Source organism: Rhinolophus sinicus, chromosome 3, assembly GCF_057876585.1.
Source record: "Rhinolophus sinicus isolate RSI-liver-muscle chromosome 3, RSI-T2T, whole genome shotgun sequence".
NCBI classification, from domain to species: Eukaryota; Metazoa; Chordata; class Mammalia; order Chiroptera; family Rhinolophidae; genus Rhinolophus; species Rhinolophus sinicus.
The window spans coordinates 88181819-88202590 of NC_142503.1; the positions used below are offsets into that span (position 1 = coordinate 88181819).

The 20772-nt window shown below is 37.4% G+C and overlaps 1 protein-coding gene across 1 annotated transcript in view; it reads left to right on the forward strand.

Moving 5' to 3' along the window:
- The window catches only part of CCDC192 (coiled-coil domain containing 192), a 156270-nt gene that overhangs the window by 17216 nt on the left and 118282 nt on the right, over positions 1-20772 (forward strand). The window contains exons 3-4 of the mRNA XM_088796920.1: positions 18125-18256; positions 19559-19615. Coding sequence (XP_088653046.1) covers positions 18125-18256; positions 19559-19615 — 189 coding nt within the window. The remainder of the gene's footprint in view (positions 1-18124; positions 18257-19558; positions 19616-20772) is intronic.

The following is a 20772-nucleotide window of genomic DNA, read 5'->3' on the forward strand; positions in this document are numbered from 1 at the left end:
GAAGAAAACATTATTTAATACATATTAATATGTTACACTTTTGGTGAAAATTGCTTTAATAAAGAAATTTCTCTTAATTATAAAATATAATAGTATTTTTTTTAATTTTTGGAAACTAACCCCCTTTTTTGTAGTTCTTTGTTTCATATAACACAGATTTGCATAACACGGCATTTTTTAGGAACCTAAGGAACATGTTATACAGGGGTTACCTGTATTACATAAACTCGGTTGATAAAGCAGCAGTAATTGACTCCAATTTTAAATGAAGTTCTACTGTGAGTCAAGTGCTATCAAACAGCATTGCATGCTACAGAGAAATCCTCCTGAAAGGAAGAGCCAATCAATGTGGCAAACTTCATTGCTGTCTTATTTTTAAAAATTGCCACAGCCACCCATCCTTCAGCAATGACTACCCTGATCAGTCAGCAGCCATCAACACTGAGGCAACATCAACATAAGACTCTCCACCAACAAAAAGATTACAACTCACTGAAGGTTCAGATGACAGGTCGTATTTTTTAGCCACAAAGTACTTTAATTAAGGGGATGTACATTGTATTTTAGACAAAATGCTATTATACACTTAATAGACTACAGTGTGATCATAACTTTTATATGCATTGGGAAAACAAAAACAATTAATGTGACTCACATAATTGTGATATTCACTTTATTGTGGTGGTCTGGAATTGAACCTGCAGTATCTCCAGGTATACCTGTATTGATTGATCTTTGGTAAATATTTCTTTGTTTTCACTCAGAGCTTAAATGTTCTCTCATTCCTCAGAGTCCCCTCACCCAAATTTGGTGGTGGTATGAGTTGAATTGTGTCCCCTTCAAATTCCAATGTTGAAGTTCTAACTCCCAGTATCTCAGAACATGACTTTTGTGGAAATAGGTTTGTTGCAAATATAACTACTTTAGAGGAGGACATGTTAGAGTAAGATGGGCTCCCAGTCAAACATGGCTGGTGTCCTTATGAAAGGTAGAAATTCAAACATAGAAATACAGGATGAAAGTCATGTGAAGATGAAGACAGAGACCAGGGTGATGCTTCTACAAGCCAAAGAATGCTAAAGATTCCCAGACAATCACCAGAAGCTAAAGGAGAGACATAAAAGAGATTCTTTTTCATAGTCCTCAGAAGAGACCAACCCTACTGATACCTTGATCTTGAAACTTCTAGTCTCTAGAACTGAGACAATAAATGTATGTTGTGTAAGCCACCCAGTTAAGCTGCTGTACTATTTCACAGCAGCTCATCAAAACTCATACAAGGAGCAAATATGCTTCTAAATTATAGGCCCTTGGTGGTCTATTTTAAGATGTGTGTGAACCAAGAAATGGCTGGAAATAACTTGTTAAAGGCAGAAATATTAATAAACATAAAATTCTGTTTTGTCTAGGATTGGGGTGGGATGAGAAATTTGTGTCTGTTTCTAGCTGTAAGGTTGAAATGAGACCAAACCAGTTCCGTGAACTAAATGTGTCTTCAGACATAGGAGTTCCTGCCCATTCCGTAAGTAGGATAGACAATTTTCAAAGTTCTTGCCTCTGTTATTTATTGTTAAGGAATTTCATAGTTTGTAGTACTAGTTTAAGTCAGCTTGTGAAGTGTTTGGCACAAGGGAAGACTTAATTTTGAAATGAAGTCACTCTTCTCTGTAGCATCAACTCTACACATTTTGCCAACTCCGTTTTCTTTTGAGTGTTTCTGAGTGACACTGGAAACCTATTCTGCAATGTTAATTGTTGTGTGTATGAGGGTAGATTGTGGAGGAGAAGATGTAGGAGAACAGACAATGAGAGGGGATAAACATGAAATTTCACATTACTTAGTGGGGAGGTGTTAATAATTATACTCTGTGATGCATTGGGTGAATGGTGAGGAAAAGAGAAGTTTTGAATATATTTGTGGCTTAAACATATGGGTGAGTGGCTCCATTTATTGAGAAAGGGAAGTCTGGGGGAAATATATATGAGGAGTTCATTTTGAGTACATTAATTTTTAGATGCCTACTTCCATTTTATATTAAGTAGATTTGCACATGCGCGCGCACACGCATACACACACACACACACACACACACACCTGAAGCTAAGTGATTATACGTAAAAAATTGGGAGTCATAAACATGTGACTAGCGTTTAAACCACAGCACCTAATGAAATCAGCTAGAGAATGATTGTAGATAAGGGAGAGAGTTGGGTCCAGGACCAAACTCTCAGATTTCAATATTTAGAGGATTGGGAGAAAAGGAAACTCTAGCTAAGAAACTGAGAATCAAGAAGAAATCCAGAGAATTGTGTACTGGAAGCAGAAAGAAGAGAGTGTTTTTTATTGGGAGGTTGAATAAGATGACCAGAAATTTGTTCATTGCATTTGCTAAAAAGAGAATAATAGGAACTTGACAAGATAAGCCTCCGTAGAGCAGTGGAGAGCAGAAGCCAACTAAAGAGAGGTTAGGAGAGGAATGCAATTCAGGGCAACCCTTTCCCCAGCCTCTGGGGGGCAGGGCGATGGTAGAGTGAGAGAATTCTGAGAATCTGAGACAGCCTCTCCAGGTGCCTCTCCTTCCTAGTTAAATTTACCAATTATTTCTCTCTTTAATCTAAGCCAATTTCCATTGTGTTTCTATAACATAACTGAAATGGTCCTGACAAATAGAGGCATTAGTGACATACCCCAAACTCCAACTTAGTACCAAAGAAATGTCCTCTAGCCTTTTTCTTTATTGTAGCCATAAGAGAAAAGGAAAAAGAAGTCTCCCTGAGTCAGGTCACTGCACTGCCAGGACAGGCTGACGAGTAGAGTGTGGTGTTTGCAATGGCCTGCGACACCTGTAAGTTGTTTCCCTTGTCCCTTTTTCTAAAGGGGGATTATGTTGTGATTGTCCTGTTTTTCCTGTATTTTAGACATATTAGAGAGAGACGTGTTTAATTTGTCTTTAGCTGCCGTATCATGATGAGCCTCCTCTGGATTTGAGTCAGGGAGGAAAGCACATAATTTGGAGATCAGAATGTGGGGCTAGATGCAGGAACTTCATGTGACTTTGGGCTGTCTCCTTTTGGGAGGGGGGTGAGTGCATTTTTTGGTTAATGTACAATAGATGCACCATATTAGGTAGGAGCATTTGGGGTAATGCATGCACTTATGAACATGAGAGTGTAATTGTGCTGAACACCCAGAGGTGATATTTAATTGGCCTCTGTTTTTATGTCTACCATTTTTTGGAGAATTCTTTCTCTTGGCTTCAATCTTGCAATACTTCTCTGGCTGTCAATCACAGTGTTCCTGGCCAGAGGGAATGATCTTTGAGCATGTGATCTAGGTCCAGTCAATATGCTATCCCATTTTCCTGACCATAAAGACTGACCAAGGAGAGGGCATATGAACAAGAAGGGGCCAAATGCAGTCATTTTCAATTGGTTACTAGAGGTCACGTTGTCTGACAGCTGAGGTCATGAAGCTGGAAGGCTATAGGTAACAGCCTGTGTGAAGACAGCTTGCCTGTACTGGGAAATAATGAGGCCAAAACCAAGACATAGAGGTGAAAAGAGACCGAATACTATGGTTTCTTTTGAGTTTGTGGAATCTAGTTGTGAGTGAAACAAAACTCTACTTCTGACTCCCCAATTATAAAAGTCAATAAATTTTTTTGCTTTAAAAAAAAGTGTGAGAACCTGAAATCTATGTAACATTACTAACAATTGTCACCCCAATAAACTTTAATTGAAAAAAAAAGAGTGAGAATATTGTAAGAAACTGACAACAGCATGAGTAGGCACTCATTTTACGATGTTTGAGTGGGAAAATCAGCATTGAAATGGGATGATTGGAGGAGGTGGTGGGGAGAGTTCAGTGGACAGCTTTCATACATGGAAATCACTATAACATGTTTATATGCTAAATAGAATCATCCAGAAAGGGTGCGATAGATAACGCAGAACTGGATGGTGGGTGTGAGGTGTGTGCAGAAATTACGGAAGAAAACCTTTGTGACTGATAGAGAAGATGGGAATCAAAGCCCATGAAAGGGCTGGCCTTTGATAGTCAGAAGAAACATCTTCTCCATTTGTTCAACAAGGGTGCTTTCCCCTTCAAGCTACACAAACCAAATTAAAGTAATGTAGTAAGGCCAGCGACCAGCGCACATAAGAGTAAGTCCAGAGGTGGAACAGTTCCAGGGCTCATTAATTCCGTGACTCAAGAATGTCCTCAAGAACAGTTATTAGCCATCCTTTGCTCTGCCATCCTCAGTGTTAACTGTGTCATACTTGTGAGATATCTGCAGGAATTTTAAGCATTATATTCAGTCAAAACATCCTGAGGAAAATGAATGTGCTTCCTCTTGCGTGTCTTTTTAAAAAATCTGTAAAAATCCTTCTCCTCAGGCTTTAGAGGCCTCGCTACTGGATTGCAGGGCCATGCCTAAAATACTCTTTTATACCTGGGAAAGAGACCAACATCACTGGCTTAGCTCAATTGTGATTCATTCCCTCGGACTGGACAAGGCCAAGCTCCCCTAACACATGGCTGCTAGCTAATCCAAACTGGCTGTCTGGTAGCCAGGGATAAATGGGCAAACAACTGTTGGGAAACAGATTAGCAGTGTCTGCTGCAGGAAGGTTTATGTATTGGCTGGTGGGAAGGTGAGGGAGTAGCCATCTGACAGCTATTTTTTCGGTGAATTATTGATGATGTGGTCGTTTGGGGTGGGGAGGTGGAATTTTTAAGACAGAAATAGTATGATGTTTGAGAAAAGAGTAGAGAGGAATAAATAGTTAGAGAAGAGGAAAGTCGATTTATAAGGAGATAAATATAATATTTTGATTTCAGGGCATTGTTGAATACTTGTCTGATATTTGTGTTCCTTAAAATGAAACCAGACAATCCAATTTTTTTTTTCTAACGTTCAGTAATACATGGATGCTAACCATTTTCTTGACCACTGAGAGCTAACTAGAAAGTCATTTTGTTTTTATGGAGGTAAATTCACATAACATACAATTAACTATTTTAAAGGATGTAATTCAGTGGCATTTAGTGTTCTCACAATGGTGTACAACCACCACCTCTCCAAAGTTTCAACGCTTTCTCTACACCCTAGCACACTTTGTACCTATTAAGTAATCACTCCCCATAACCCACTCCTTCCATCCTTGACCACCACTAATCTGCTTTCTGTCTCCATGGGTTACCTATTTTGGATATTTCATATGAAAGGAATCATACAATATATGACCTTTTGTGTCTGGCTTCTTTCACTTAACGTCATGTTTTTGAGGTTCATCCAAGTTATAGCAAGTATCAGTACTTCATTCCTTTTTATGGCCGGATAATACTCCATTGTGTGTATACGACACAATTTGTTTATCCATTCATCTCTTGATGGATTTTTGGTTTCTACCTTTAGGTACTATGAATAATGCTTCTATAAGCATTCATATACAAGTTTCTGTGTGGATATATGCTTTCCTTTCTTTTGGGTACATACTTAGGAATGGAATTGTTGGACTATATGGTAATTCTATTTCTTAACTTTTTAATGAACCACCCAGCTGTTTTCCACTACAGCAGTACCATTTTACATTCCTACAAGCAATGTACAAGCGTTCCTATTTCTCCACATTTTCACCAACACTTTCTATTTTCCACTTTTTAAATTATAGCCACCATAGTGACTGTGAAGTAGAATCTCACTGTGGTTATGATTTGCATTTCCTTAAATAATGACCAATGATGTTGACTATTTTTAAAATTAAGAAACCTTTACGATTTTTAAAATAAAATTATTAATCAAAATTGCAAAAGTAGACTTATAAAGTTCCGTATCAATAACAAAATGGGAAGTAAATTAAACATTCCAAAGATATATTAAAAGGTTTCAAAGCGATACACACAAAGCTAAAAATCTACAGTTAAACAATTGGTTGCACAACAGATTATATTCATTCCTCAATTTTCCCAATAAATTCTTCCGTATATTTGTCTTTCTCCTTTTCAAATTGTCCAGATTTGGCAATTGCATTCAAGAATGTTTTTCTAGTTTTTGTACAGTTTAGCCTGGTTATAATCACCTGGCTTTGGTGAATGCCCACATGGATAGCTGTGCTGTTAGCCATTTCGTACTGCGCACAACTGATGTAGGTGACACATTTCTTTCTGTACAGCTAGTCTACCTTGATGATTTGCCGACCTTTGTAGTGTCCTCAAACCACCTGGACCTCATCACCTTGGTAGAGGGGCATGAGCAGATGTTGTGCTTCTGCCATAGCTTCTTGCAGAACAGGGATGACATGATCTTCCTGTACATGTGTGAGGGGACATTAAAGTGACATTTGTAGTTATTGCTGCCTTTCAAGATCAGGAAGGTGTCAAACTTCATGGTGACATCTCCCTGGCACTGGGAGGGTAGGCTCATGAACGTCTTCTCACATGTGTATTGGCTCTTTATATGCTTTCTTTGGAGAAATGTCTATTCAAGTCCTTTGCACATTTTTTAACTGGATTGTAGTTTTGCTGTTGGATGGTAAGAGTTCTTTATATATTCTGGATACTAAATCCTTATCAGACATATGATTTGTAAATATTTTCTCTGATGTATAGGTTATCTTTTCACTTTCTTAATAATGTCCTTTGCTGCACAAACTTTTTTAGTTTTGATGAAGTCCAATTTAAGTATTTTTTATTTTGTTTCTCATGCTTTTAGTGTCAAAGAATCCACTGCCAAATCTGAGGACTTGAAGTTTCTCCCTGCTTTTTTCTAAATGTTTTATAGTTTTTGTTCTTATAGTTAGCTCCATGTTGAGTTAATTTTTGTAAATGGAGTGAGGTAGGGTACAACTTCATTATTTTGCATGTGGTTATCCAGCTGTCCCAAAACCATTTGTTGAAGAGACACTGTAACTATTAAATGGTCCTGGCACTGTTGTTGAAAATCAATTGGCCATAGATGTTTTGTTTCTTTCTGAACTCTCAATTCTATTCCATTGGTCTATGTGTCTATCTCTATGCCAGTATGACAATATATTGAGTACTGTCACTTTCTAGAGTATTTTGAGATTGGAAAGTGTAAGTCTTCCAACTTCGTTCTTCTTTTAAAAGATTGCTTTGGCTATTCTGGGTCCTTGAGATTCCACACGAGTTTGAAGACTGGCTTTTCCATTTCTGCAAAGAAAGTCAATGTAATTTTAATAAGGACTATATTACATCTGTAGTTTGCTATGGCAATTATTGCCATCTTAACAAAACTAAGTTTTGCAATCCATGAACATGGGATATCTTTCCATTTATTTAGGTTGCCTTTAGTTTCCTTCAGCAATATTTTGTAGTTTTCAGCATATCACTCCTGTACCTCCTTGGTTAAATTTATTCCTTGGTAATTTATTATTTTGGATGCTAGTGTGGATAGAATTGTTTTCTTTATAGGTATACCTTGTTTATTGTGCTTTGCTTTATTGCATTTTGCAGATATTACATTTGTTTACAAATTGAAGTCTTGTAGCAACCCTGTGTCAAACAAGTCTACTGGTACTATTTTCCCAATAGCATTTGTATACTTTGTGTCTCTTTGTCACATGTTGGTAATCCTCACAATATTTCAAATTTTTTCATTATTATTTTATTTGCCATGGTGATTTGTGATGTTACTATTGTAATTATTTTGAGTTGCCATGAACCATGCCCACATAAGATGACAAATTTAATCATTAAATAGTGTGTGTGTTCCACCAACCAGCTGTTCCCCTATTTTTCTCCCTTTGTTGGGGCCTCCCTATTCCCTGAGACACAACAATATTGAAATTAGGCCCATTGATAATCCTACACTGGCCTCTAAGTGTCCAAGTGAAAGGAAGAGTCACACATCTATTCCTAGTGAAGATGTTGTAAAGATTACTGAAATGACGACAAAGGATTTAGAGTACTACACAAACTCAGTTGATAAAGCAGCAGTAATTGACTCCAATTTTGAAAGAAGTTCTACTGTGGGTCAAATGGTATCAAACAGCGGCTCATGTTACAGAGAAATCCTCATGAAAGGAAGAGTCAATCACGTGGCAAATTTCATTGCTGTCTTATGTTAAGAAATTGCCACAGCCACACCAACCATCAAAATAGAGGCAACATTGAGGCAAGACTCTTCATCAGCAAAATGATTATAACTAGCTGAAGGCTCACATGGCAATTAGTGCTTTTTAGCAGTAAAGTACTTTTTTAATTAAGGTACATATATTTGATTTTTAGACATATGCTATTGCACACTTGAAAGATTACAATATAATGTAAACATAACTTTTATATGCATTGGGAAACAAACAAACAAAAAAAAGCATGACTTACTTTATTGTGATATTTGCTTTGTTGTGGTGGTCTGGAACCAAACCTGCGATATCTCCAAATATGCCTGTATTTCCTTTTTGGATTGCTCATTTCTGGTTGTATTAGTCATGCCTTTTATTTTCTGTAGTTCAGATGATTTCACATATGGGGACTTGTTGACCCTGGAGAGTGCCTCCCCCAGTGCTAGCCAGTTCCTCAAGAGAGTAAATGATTTGTCTGCATTCCTTTCATATGCAAACTAATCAATCCAAAGTCCACACCTCCACCACTGTTTCTATCAGGCTGTCACACTCAGGGCCACTGTTTTCCTGCCCTAATCACTATAGGTCCGGGTACCAGACAACTAGGTTCAAACCCAATGTGCTCTAGAACCCACTGAAGTCATTCAAATTAGCCAGTCCTAATCCTGCTTATCCTGATGTCATGCAGGGCGGCCTGTGGAGTTTCTGGTCCTGCTCCCCACATAAGAATGCAGGACATGGTGAGGCCAAAAGAAACACCCACAGAGCCATAGATAGGGGAGTCATACTACTATATTCTCGCTGGCGGCACTATAGTCTCACTGGAGGCTGGATCCACTCTGTCCGCAACCCACCCTCCTAACTGCAATCTGTGCTTGCCAGCTCAGCCACCATCTTCTTGCTAGCCCCTATTTTCTGCTAGTGAAGCCACAGCAGTTATATTAGTGGCCAATGGCTCACTGGTTACAGCTGACGGCCAACTAGCCACAGCTGATGGCCATCCAATCACAGTTGATGGCCATTTACTACCTGAGCCAGCACCTTTCTATGTGAGGCTGAGAGCCTGGAAATTGCACTCCTGGCTCTGTCCCCACACTCCACCCCTACAAGGTCTCGCCTCACTAGTTACGCAACAAGCGTCTTCCGCGAGGGGCTCTGTGAGAGGAGCCTGGAGGTGAATGCAATATCATGGAAACAGCCAGGCTCTCTGGGCACAGCCAGGGTTTCACAGGCTACCACCAATTCTTCTGGGTACAGCCAGACTTCCTGGGCTTCTTAGGGTACCACCAGTCTCCCCGGGCACAGCCAGGGTCTCTCAGGGCACCGCCACTCTCTCTGGGCACAGCCAGACTTCCTGGACTCAGCCAGGGCTCTCAGGGCACTGCTACTCTCTCTGGGCACAGCCAGACTTCCTGGGCTCAGCCAGGGTTCTCAGGGCACTGCCACTCTCTCTGGGCACAGTGAGGGCTCTCAGGGCACTGCCACTCTCTCTGGGCCTCTCAGGATACTGTGCTGGAACAACAGCGGCTCACAGTCAAGGTGCTTATATATTCTCAATGGTGGCCGGTCAAGACACAAAAGCAAACATCTGCCAGTTCCACTACATAGTGGTATGTTACCAAGCAAACAGTCAAGCTGTCCATTAAATTAGGGATAGAAGGCAATTCCCCATAGTCCATAGTCATTCGCCAGGGCTGTTCTGGGGGTGAGGAATGACCTTGACTTCACCCTCATCTCCCATGGAGGACTCAGCAAGCTTTTCCTCCTGGGACAAGTCCCACATCCAGGCTACCTCAGCAAGCACCTTCCAGCCCACAGGGCCACAATGTCCTTTGCTTTCTCCGGCGCTTGCTGGTTGGGGAACCATCCATGTCTTTCCACCCCTCCACGGGGGTCAGCTCTCCGGCAGCTGCTCCTCATGGTCTTCCTGAGACTGAGTGTTCATATGCACAAACTGCTTCACTGTCCTTCGGAGAGCTTTGGCAGGCACCATATCCTGCTCGCTGCGACATTTGTCATGCGGGGCAGCCTGCGGAGTCTCTGGTCCTGCTCCCCACATAAGAACTCAGGACATGGTGAGGCCAAAAAGAAACACCCGCAGAGCCATAGATAGGGGAGTCATACTACTGTATTCTCGCTGGCGGCACTGTAGTCTCACTGGAGGCTGGATCCACACTGTCCGCAACCCACCATCCTAACTGCAATCCGTGCTTGCCAGCTCAGCCACCATCTTCTTGCCAGCCCCCATTTTCTGCTAGCGAAGCCACAGCAGTTATATTAGTGGCCAATGGCTCACTGGTTATAGCTGACGGCCAACTAGCCACAGCTGATGGCCATCCAATCACAGTTGATGGCCATTTACTACCTGAGCCAGCACCTTTCTATGTGAGGCTGAGAGCCTAGAAATTGCACTCCTGGCTTTGTCCCCATACCTGACTTACCCCTTCCTTCCCACAAAAACTAAAATAAATGCTCTTGCCCACATTTTTCCCTTTCTTCCTTTACCTCCTATCACATAGTAATTCCCCATGTGACACCCCAATTAAGTATGGCCCCCATAGTGTAACATGAGCCCTCCCCCCGGGAACTGTCAGTAACAAACTATCTTTTCAATGGCAATCACCTTCTGATCTGTTGGCCTCACTATACCTGAATAATAATAAAACGTACATTTTAAAACACTGGTGTATACCAACCCAAACTGATTTTTTGTGTTTAGCTTGTACTCTGAAACTTTACAGAATTCATTTATTAGCTCTAGCAGTTTTTTGTGGATGGTTTGAAATTTTATGTATAGTCATATCTCCAAACAGAGATAGTTCTATTTCATTTCCAATTTAGATATCTTGTTTTCTTTTTCTTGCCTAATTGTTCTGGGTAGGAATTACAGTATAAGGTTGAATAACAGTGGAGAAAGCAGGCATCCTTATCTTGTTCCATATTTAGGGGGAAAGCTATCCACTTTCACCATTGTATGAGGTTAGCTGTGGGTTTTTCATAAATGCCCTTTAGCACGTTGAGGAAAGTTTTCTTCTATTTTTAGTTTGTTGAATGTTTTTATCATGTTGAATTTTGTCAAATATTTTTTCTGCACCTATTGAGACAATCCTGTTGTATTTCCCCTTCATTGTATTAATATGGTGTATTACAGTAATTGATTTTTTTTCTTAGTGTTGAACCACCCTTGCCTCTGTGGGATAAATCCCACTTGGTTACTGTGTATATACTCTTTTTAATGTACTGTTGGACTCAGTTTTCTAGTATTTTGTTGAGGAGTTTTATATCTATATTCATAAGAAATGTTGGTCTATAGTTTTTTTTTCTTATATCTTTACCTGACTTTGGTGTTAAGATAATGTGTTAGGAAGTCTTCCTTCTTCTTCTGTTTTTTGGATGAGTTTGAGTGGGATGAGTTGAGTGGGATAATTGTTCTTGAAATATTTGGTGAAGTCATCTGATCCTAGGCTTAGTCGGGAGAGGTTCTTTTTATTACTGATGTAATTTCTTCCTGTAGATCTCTGGAGATTTTCTATTGTTTTCTTCAATCAGTTTTGGTAATTTGTATGTTTCTAGGAATTTGTCCATCTCATCTACATAATCTAATTTGTTGGCATCTAATTGTTCTTAGTATTCTCATAATCCTTTTCATTTCTGTAAGGTTGGTAGTAATGTCCCCACACTTTTGGTTTCATAGATTCTCTACTGTGTTCCTATTCTCTGTTTTGTTTATTTCTTCTTTAATCTTTATTATTTCCTCCCTCTACAGGCATCAGTTATTCTTTTTCTTGTTCTTTAAGGTGTAAAGTTAAGTCGTTGATTTGACATATTTCTTCTATTTTAACATAGGTGTTTTCAGCTATAAATTTCCCTCTGGCACTGTTTTCACTGCATCCCCTAAGTTTGGGTATGTTATGCTGTGTGTGTGTATTTTCTAATTTCCCTTATGATTTCTTCTTTGACCCATTGATTCTTTAAGAATGTGCTGTGCATTTCCATTTATTTTCAAATTTTTCAGTTTTCCTTTTGTTACTGATTTCTAGCTTCGTTTCACTGTGGTCAAAGAAGGTACTTTTATATAACTTCAATACTTTTACATTTATTGAGAATTATTTTATGGCCTAATGTATAGTCTGTCCTGGAGAATGTTCCATGTACACTTGAGAAGATTGAGTATTCTGATGTTGTTGTATGGATTGTCCTGCATACATCTGGTTAGTCTAGTTGGTTTGTAGTATTGTTCAAGTTTATTTCCTTCTTGATCTGTCTAGATGTTCTATCCATTATTAAAACTGAAGTCTCTAATTATTACTGGCTTAATAAATACTGGCCTTAAATTCTGTCAATATTTTTTTTCATATATTTGGGGGATCTGTTCTTTAGTGCATATATTTTAATGTTTGGTGAATTTACCTTTTATTAATATATAATATCCTTTCGTGTATTTTGTAATAGTTTTGACTTACCATTTATTTTGTCTGATGTTACTATAGTCACTTCAGCTCTCTTTTGCCTATTGTTTGCAGGAAATATATTTTTCTAGCCTCTCAGTTTTAACCTATTTCTTTGAGTCTCAAGTTAGTCTCTTTGTAAGCAGCATATAGCTGGACCACATTTTTTAAAATCCATTCTGCTAGTCTCTAACATTTAATTGGTGAGTCGAATCCATTTACTTTTAAAGTACTACTGATAATAAAGGACATACTTCTGCCACTTTGCTTTTGTTTCCTATATGTCATATATCACTTTGTTCCTCAATTCCTCCAGTGCTGTCTTCTTTTGTGTTTGATTTTTTCCTAGCGTACCATTTTGATTAGCTTTTACTTTTCTGCATCTTTTTCAGTTACTTGCTCCTATAATGTGTGTGTTAGTATGCTTGGTAGTGTCCCATAGGTCCCTTAGGCTCAGTTCATTTCCTTCTTTTGTTCTTTTCTCTTTCTGCTCCTCAGACTGTGTATTTTTAATTGTCCTATATTCAAGTTTGCTGAATCTTTTATCTGCGTGCTTATATCTGCTATGGAACTCTTCTAGTGAATTTTTCATTTCAACTATTTTGCTTCTTGATTCCAGAATTTCTACTTGGCTTCTTTTCATAATGTCTATTCCTTTATTCATATACCCTACCTGCTCATACATCATTTTTCTGATTTCCTTTACTCCTTTGCCCATGGTTTATTTCAGCTCTTTGAACATATTTAAAATAATTTAAAGTATTTGTTCAGCAAGTCCAAAATTCCAAAATCTGAGTTTCCTCAAGGATGATTTTTATCAATCTTTCTTTCTTTCTTTCTCTTTCTTTCTTTCTTTTTCTTTCTTTCTTTCTTTCTTTCTTTCTTTCTTTCTTTCTTTCTTTCTTTCTTTCTTTCTTTCTTCCTTTCCCTTCCCTTCCCTTCCCTTCCCTTCCCTTCCCTTCCCTTCCCTTCCCTTCCCTTCCCTTCCCTTCCCTTCCCTTCCCTTCCCTTCCCTTCCCTTCCCTTCCCTTCCCTTCCCTTCCCTTCCCTTCCCTTCCCTTCCCTTCCCTTCCCTTTCTTTCTTTCTTTCTTTCTTTCTTTCTTTTTTCCCTCTCTCCCTTTTTGTAAATGGGTAATACTTTACTTTGTAAGCATTGTAATTCTTTTGTTGAAAAGTAGACATTTTGAATATTGTAATGTGGTAACTCTGGAAATTAGATTCTTCATCCTTCCCCCAAGAATTGCTGTTGTTTCTTGTTAAGGGCTGCAGTTATATATATTTTTAGTTACTTTTCCAAACAAATTTTACAAAGACTATGTATATTTGTTGTCATGTCTGGTCACTAAAGTCTTCTGTCCCATTATCTCTGCAGTTAGCCAGTGACCTGACAGAAATTTCCTTACACGCCAGTCTCTTTTCTCATCAAATGCTTCCATGGATGTTATAAGTGTTCTGCTAGACTCCAGAGTTCTGAAATGGTTGGTTCTGACAGTTCTTGCCAGCTCAATACCATGTTTCCCTGAAAATAAGACCCGGTCTTATATTAATTTTTGCTCCAAAAGATGCATGAGGGCGCATTTTCAGGGGATGTCTTATTTTTTCATGTACAACAATCTACATTTATTCAAATACAGTCATGTCATCTTCTTCTGGAACATCGTCATAATGTACCAAATGCATCCATCTGGCTGATGATCTTAACTGGGGCTTATTTTGGGGGTAGGTCTGATTTTCGGGGAAACACGGTAGTTATTTAAGTGGAAGGACCAATTTCTGGAGCTTCCCACTCTGCCATCTTCTGTGAAATTCAAGTCATTTTGTTTTAACAATAACCTTGAATACACTTCTAAAATATAGCAGTAGTTTTCTTGACTGCATCAATAAATTGTACAATGGATACAGTTTATCTTTCTTTGACATTTAACTCTATTGCAATATCTTTATGATGATCTTTATTGAACATTGGGGTACATATTGAAAGTTGAATTTTTTGAATGGATTAACACTTCAAGTGTATGACATGAAAGTTGTCTCTTTGTTTTACATAATTCTAAGACAAATATTGTTCATGCTTGTTAAATTACCTCTTTCCTGCAAACTTGTTAGGACCAGGGGCAGCGAAAAGGAGGCCTGGTCTTCAAAAGGAGTCAAAGGTAGAATATCAGACTCCCCGCATCATGTAAACTATATGCCCCAGCAAAGGTGACTAATTAGGATACATAAAAATTGATTGTTTAAAGACTAGATGCATTTCTACTCCCTTTTTGTAAGCAAATACTTGATACTAAATAGGACTGAGCTTTTGTTTCTATGCTCTTTCAAAACAGTTACTCTGTAAAACAAAGTAGTTCTTATGAAAAAAGTAAATCAGAAAAGAAAAGGAAAAAAGAGCAAGCAATGCCCAAGGTCCCCAGAGTTTTAAAATGCAATTGTAATATTTTGTAGCTGCTAACTTGGGTTTTCTCTCACTTATTTTGATGCCTAGCTTTCTATCCCATAATTTGAATTTGAATTTAGGCAACATTCCTAACAGCATCTGAATTAAAAATCAGACTTTGAAAAGTCCTAAATTCCCCCATCAAAACAATGGAGTGAATTCAAAATGGCCGTTAACATTGTGAATCCATAGTAAAGCACAATCTTTTATGTGGTGCTTAAATTAAAAGAAGAAATGTAAATGTATAATCTTTATTTTATTTTATTTTCCTCCCATCTCTTTTCTCTCCTTTCCTTTTGTATTATCAAGATTATTTGATGAGCCATTTTCAAAGGGGTTGGGGAAATATTAATTTTCCTTTGCCAAAAACTGATAAATATTGATCTTTTTGTATGCCCCAATGTATCCACATAAGGAGGAAATAATATTCCTTTATCCTGCTTTTGTGAGGTGATGACAAATAAGAGAATTAAGACTCATAGTTTAAAAAGTTAATAAATGGAATGATCTTAGCAAAGATTGCTCCTGGCCAATTTGATTGTGTCTTGTTGAAAGTTTTGACAGAACTCTCCATTCATCCTTCTGGACAATTTACAATCTAGGTTGAATACATATGATTGGAGAACTACCCTGTGAAAATATAGAAAGGTAGCAAAGTAAAGTCCTACTATGTGTATCAAGGTCATCGTGTCAGTGAATTGTGGGGGTTAAGACTAAAACACAGCTCTCCTGACTCCAAGTCAAGGTTTGTTTGTTTATTTGTTTTTATTCTAGAGAAAGTTTTCTCTTTCTTTCTCCCTCTCTCTCCCTCTCTCTCCCTCCCTCCCTCCCTCCCTCCCTCCCTCCCTCCCTCCCTCCCTCCCTCCCTCCCTCTTTCTTTCTTTCTTTCTTTCTTTCTTTCTTTCTTTCTTTCTTTCTTTCTTTCTTTCTTTCTTTTTTTTATTACTTTCAAGTATACAAGGCAAGGTTTCTTAGAGTTAAGCTAAACCTAAGATACGCATATCTGAGTCAAAGGGATATTCAGACAGACACCCCTGACAGGAGGAGAGAAAACAAATGGGGTTGATATCTATATAAAAAGGAAGCAAGATGGTAGGATAGTGTTCTCAGTTCTTAGAAACAAAATTTCATTTAGGTAAATAAGAAAGCATGCTGACAAATAATGCTGAAGGCCATATAACAAGAGGGGAAAATAATCACAGCCCTCATCTTTGCAGGCAGCCTCAGAGTTAGGTTTTAGATATAATATAGAACCCAGAGTTGGAGGCACACCAGTATAGATTTAAATCCAACCTCTTCTTAGCTGTGGGCAAGCTAATTCACCCCTAAAAGAGCCTAGCTCCTCAATCTATAAAACAATGATAATAATAAAAAATATAAACAAAACTCCTTGTAGGGTTTTGAGCAATAGAATAAGGTAACTTAAATATAGATAGCACCCAGCAGGTACTACGAAATAAATGTTAGTTACTGCTGTTTTTCTATAGACTTTATACTCACTCATGTTCAAGAGCATGGAATTTTGGAATCAGACAGTGTATCAGTGCAGTGTTTATAGTATCAAGTAATAAAAAACTCAATTCCTAAACAATAAGGAAATATTATCTCACTAAGTGTAAGTCTCAAGATAGAACATGCTTCAAAATTGTTTGATGAAACATTTCAATAATTCAATAAGACCCACGTGTTTTCTGTCGTCTATTCTTCCACTCAGAGTGTGGCTTTATCACAGAAGCAGTTTCCTGATGTTAGTAGGATGGCTACAGTGACAGTCATATCTGGTAGATAAGAGAGTGCTTCTTCAAATCATCCAACTTCCTCCTTTGTAGTGTGAGTGGTCCAAATTAGATCACATCTTCTCATTCAATAACTGTTGCCAAAGAAAACCCAAGCTCTGATTGGTTTAAGCCTTGATTCCTGAGCCAATCAGTGGCAAAGAGGATGGGACTGTCGTGATTATCAGGCCCCATTTCTTGAGCTGGGGTCAAATTTGGGTTTATGGAGTCAGATTCACTGTCCACTACTGAAAGCTTGGGTTCTGACACTTACTTGTCATGTCCTTGGGCAAGTTATACAATCATATTGAACTTATTGAATTTCCTCATGAGCAACATGGGTATGAAGCTGAATTGAGATAAAGAAACATGAGAACAAAAGGTTCTACAGAATGCCTGTTATATATCCAGTAAATGTTAATTATTATTAATATTATTATTCATCTATACACTTTCATATTATGTAATAGTTTAAAAATGTATAGTAAAGTGTGAGGTTTTTGAAAATTTGGCATATACTTTTAATCAATTCCTTTATAAGAAGTTATTAATCTCTGAATTTCAAGACATGTATATATGTCATATAAATTTATCTCTTGTTCAACCCAAATGGGTATCTGCCTTAGGATTTTATATATATACGTATATATACACGATATATAGAATGTAAAGTGAATTAGCGTTACCCATAGTACATCAGCAAACATTATTTCAGTCTCGGAAGAAACAAAATAAATATATATATGTGTGTGTGTGTGTGTGTGTGTGTATGTATATATACTTATATATACACACACTATATATATGTGTGTGTATATACATATATGTATATATAAACATACAATTTGGGTTTTGGGTTTTATATATACATATATGTGTACATATACACATGTGTGCATGTATGTACACACATGCATACACGTGTGTGTGTATGTGTGTGTGTGTATGTGTGTGTGGTTTCTTTTTTTTTTTTTAGAAAAACATACCGATATATTACAAAGACAGATACAAACCCACTTGGTCCCATATTTATCTACCGGGGGTGCCAAAAAAATGTATACATATGACTTGTAGTCATCTTGTGTTACCGGTATATATTGACTATTGCAATTTTAATAGTTTCTTCCTTTCTTAAAATGTTGTAACTATGTGGTCTTATCTCTTCCTTAGATTATCTTAATTATGAAAAATAAATAAAATTAAGATTATTTCCTTATCTCTCTATACTAATCATTTGTTATACGAGGAATATTCCAGAAACCATTTTCATATTTAACAGATATTGATGGAGGTGGTTCATTTATAAATTGGACCTTTAAAAGAAACTTTTAAAAAGTCACTGTACTTACATACCCTGACAAGCAAGTGTCTTTAGCTTTCAGCCTCGGAAGGAACAAAATCAAAACTGCTCAAGCAAGTTTCCTGGCTAGAGGAAAAGCTACAGTCTCTGAACCATAAGGAGGACAGTAGGGAATCGTATGAAAAAATGGTTCTTGCAAAAGACCAGGTATGTAGTAGAAGAAAGATCATCTTTATTTTAAAAGTTACCCAAACTTACAGGAACTGATAATTCTGCAGTCAATACTGGCTGGGTTGGAAGTTCAAATTTAAGTTCAAGATGGTAAATAACAATTTTGTATTTGCTAAATGTAATTATACACCTGATGAATAGTCACATACAAAAATTAATTTTGTCAGTAATATTTTTAAAGTTTGTTTGATCAGCTAATTGTTGAACCATATTAGCTGAATATTCTATTTATTTTGTAAGTAGTATTGACTGTACAAATGTTTCTTAGTTTTCAGGGTTAGACTTAATCAAGGAATGGTTTCTACATAGTAAAACAAGTGGATCAGAAAATTTGGCATACGCTTTTAATCAATCCCTTTATAAGAAGTTATTAATGTCTGATTTCAAGACATTTATATATGTGTCATATAAATTTGTCTCTTATTCAACCCAAATGGGTATCTGCCTTAGGATTTTATATATATATAGGATTATATATATATATATATATATATATATATATACACACACACACACACACACACACTATATGTGTGTATATATATACATACATATACACACTATATGTGTGTATATATATATACATATGTATATATAAATATATATATACATATATTTATACAATATATGGATTTTATATATACATATGTGTATATATACATATGTATATATATATACACATATACACATACACACACACACGTGTGTGTGTATATGTGTGTGTGTGTGTATATATATATATATATATATATATATATATATATATATATATTTCTTTTTTTTTTTTTTCTTTTTTAGAAAAACATACCCATATATTACAAAGACAGGTACAAACCTACTTGGTCCCATATATATCTACTGGGGGTGCCAAAAAATGTATACATATGACTTATATTCATCTTTTGTTACCAGTATGTATTGACTATTACAATTTTAATATAGTTTTTGCTTTCTTAAAATGCGAATACATTTTTTTGGCACCCTCTGTATATAGAATGTAAAGTGAATTAGCGTTACCCATAGTACATCAGCAAACATTTTTCCCCATCATTTCCTAATTCTTAACACTTTCATGTACTTTGTCTTTGGGCTCTTCCATAGAATAGAGGAGAGATACGGATGGAAGCAATGATTTCTTTAATGATGATTTTTAAAACCTCTAGCAGAGATAACGCCATTCACAAGATTTGAGAACTGGTACATATTTATATCTGGAATACTTTGACTATGTAAAAGTAAGAGTTATATACTTTGTTTCTAAACTTTTCTCCTTTTCAGTGCATTGAGAAATTACAAGCTGAAGTGAAAGCCTCCCAGGAGCAACTTACAACACATGTAAGTGTTTTTCTCCTGTTTTCATTCCTTAATTTACATCATTGTTACCCTGAACATGAACAGGAAATCTTCAGAAGTTATAACTGCGGTCTTTCTGCTGTAAACCAAACCACAAGGCTAAGAAGCACTATTTTTACTGCCTCCACAGAGTGGCTTTCCATAAAAGAATTCTGATTTATGTTGATGATAAAAATTACAGAACTGAGCTCTTCTATATAACCAGATGGTCTGATCAGGTATCATCAGGATAAGAGAATTGGACGATGAACGAAGCGTAGAAAGACAAGGAAGCCAGGCTTCCTAGTTTGGTGAATGAATGGAAGTGGAAATGATAGAAACATTGAATACAGGCCTATAGCAGTTCTTCTTAAACTTATGTATAGCAAGAATTAACTGCAACACTTAAAAACACATTACCTGGAGATTCTGTTTCCTTTATGTGTACAGTGGAACCTGAGGATTTGCCCTTGTAGGTGATGCTAGATTCAGGTAATGCTGATGCTGCCAGTCTTTGGACTATTTTGAGCAGCACTGTTTGATATACATCATTCTGCCTCAATCTTGTGATTTTTAGGCAACTGATCATGTAAACAAACCGGAGATAGAATTGCCCATTTCCGCTGCACGTGCTCCCCTGAAAGAGACCCTGTGAATTTCTAGGGTAAATTTCACTTATACTTTAACCTGTCTTTGCTCAGAGAACAACAAATGAGCATCTCCTGACACAACGTTGTTGTGTTCTGACAGGCGTAGACTGGTCAGGGCCCTGCCACCAGTCCTTCCCAAAGATCTGATCGGCCCTGATGCCCTAAGTGTTTCCTCACAGACTTGCTCCCCATCCTTCGTGATCTCCTCCATCTACAGCTCGGGTGCTAGGCGATGACTTCTTGATTAAGCCCTTGCCAGTCCTGTGAAGCGGCCGATTTGAGCAACAAAGTCCTCAGAGCAATCAGATCTGAGAGGCTGCAGTCCAGAAGGCCTGCAGAAAAAACTCTGCAAAATAATAAATTCTAGTCATCCTTTTGGGGTTTGAAATGAGCTGATCCAGATAAAATCATAGTTATTGTCCCAGTTTTGTGCTGGGATAGAGAAAAGCTAATTTGCTGTGGCAGTTAGCAGAACATTTAACTCTAAATTCAAAATCTCTTTTGACCTTG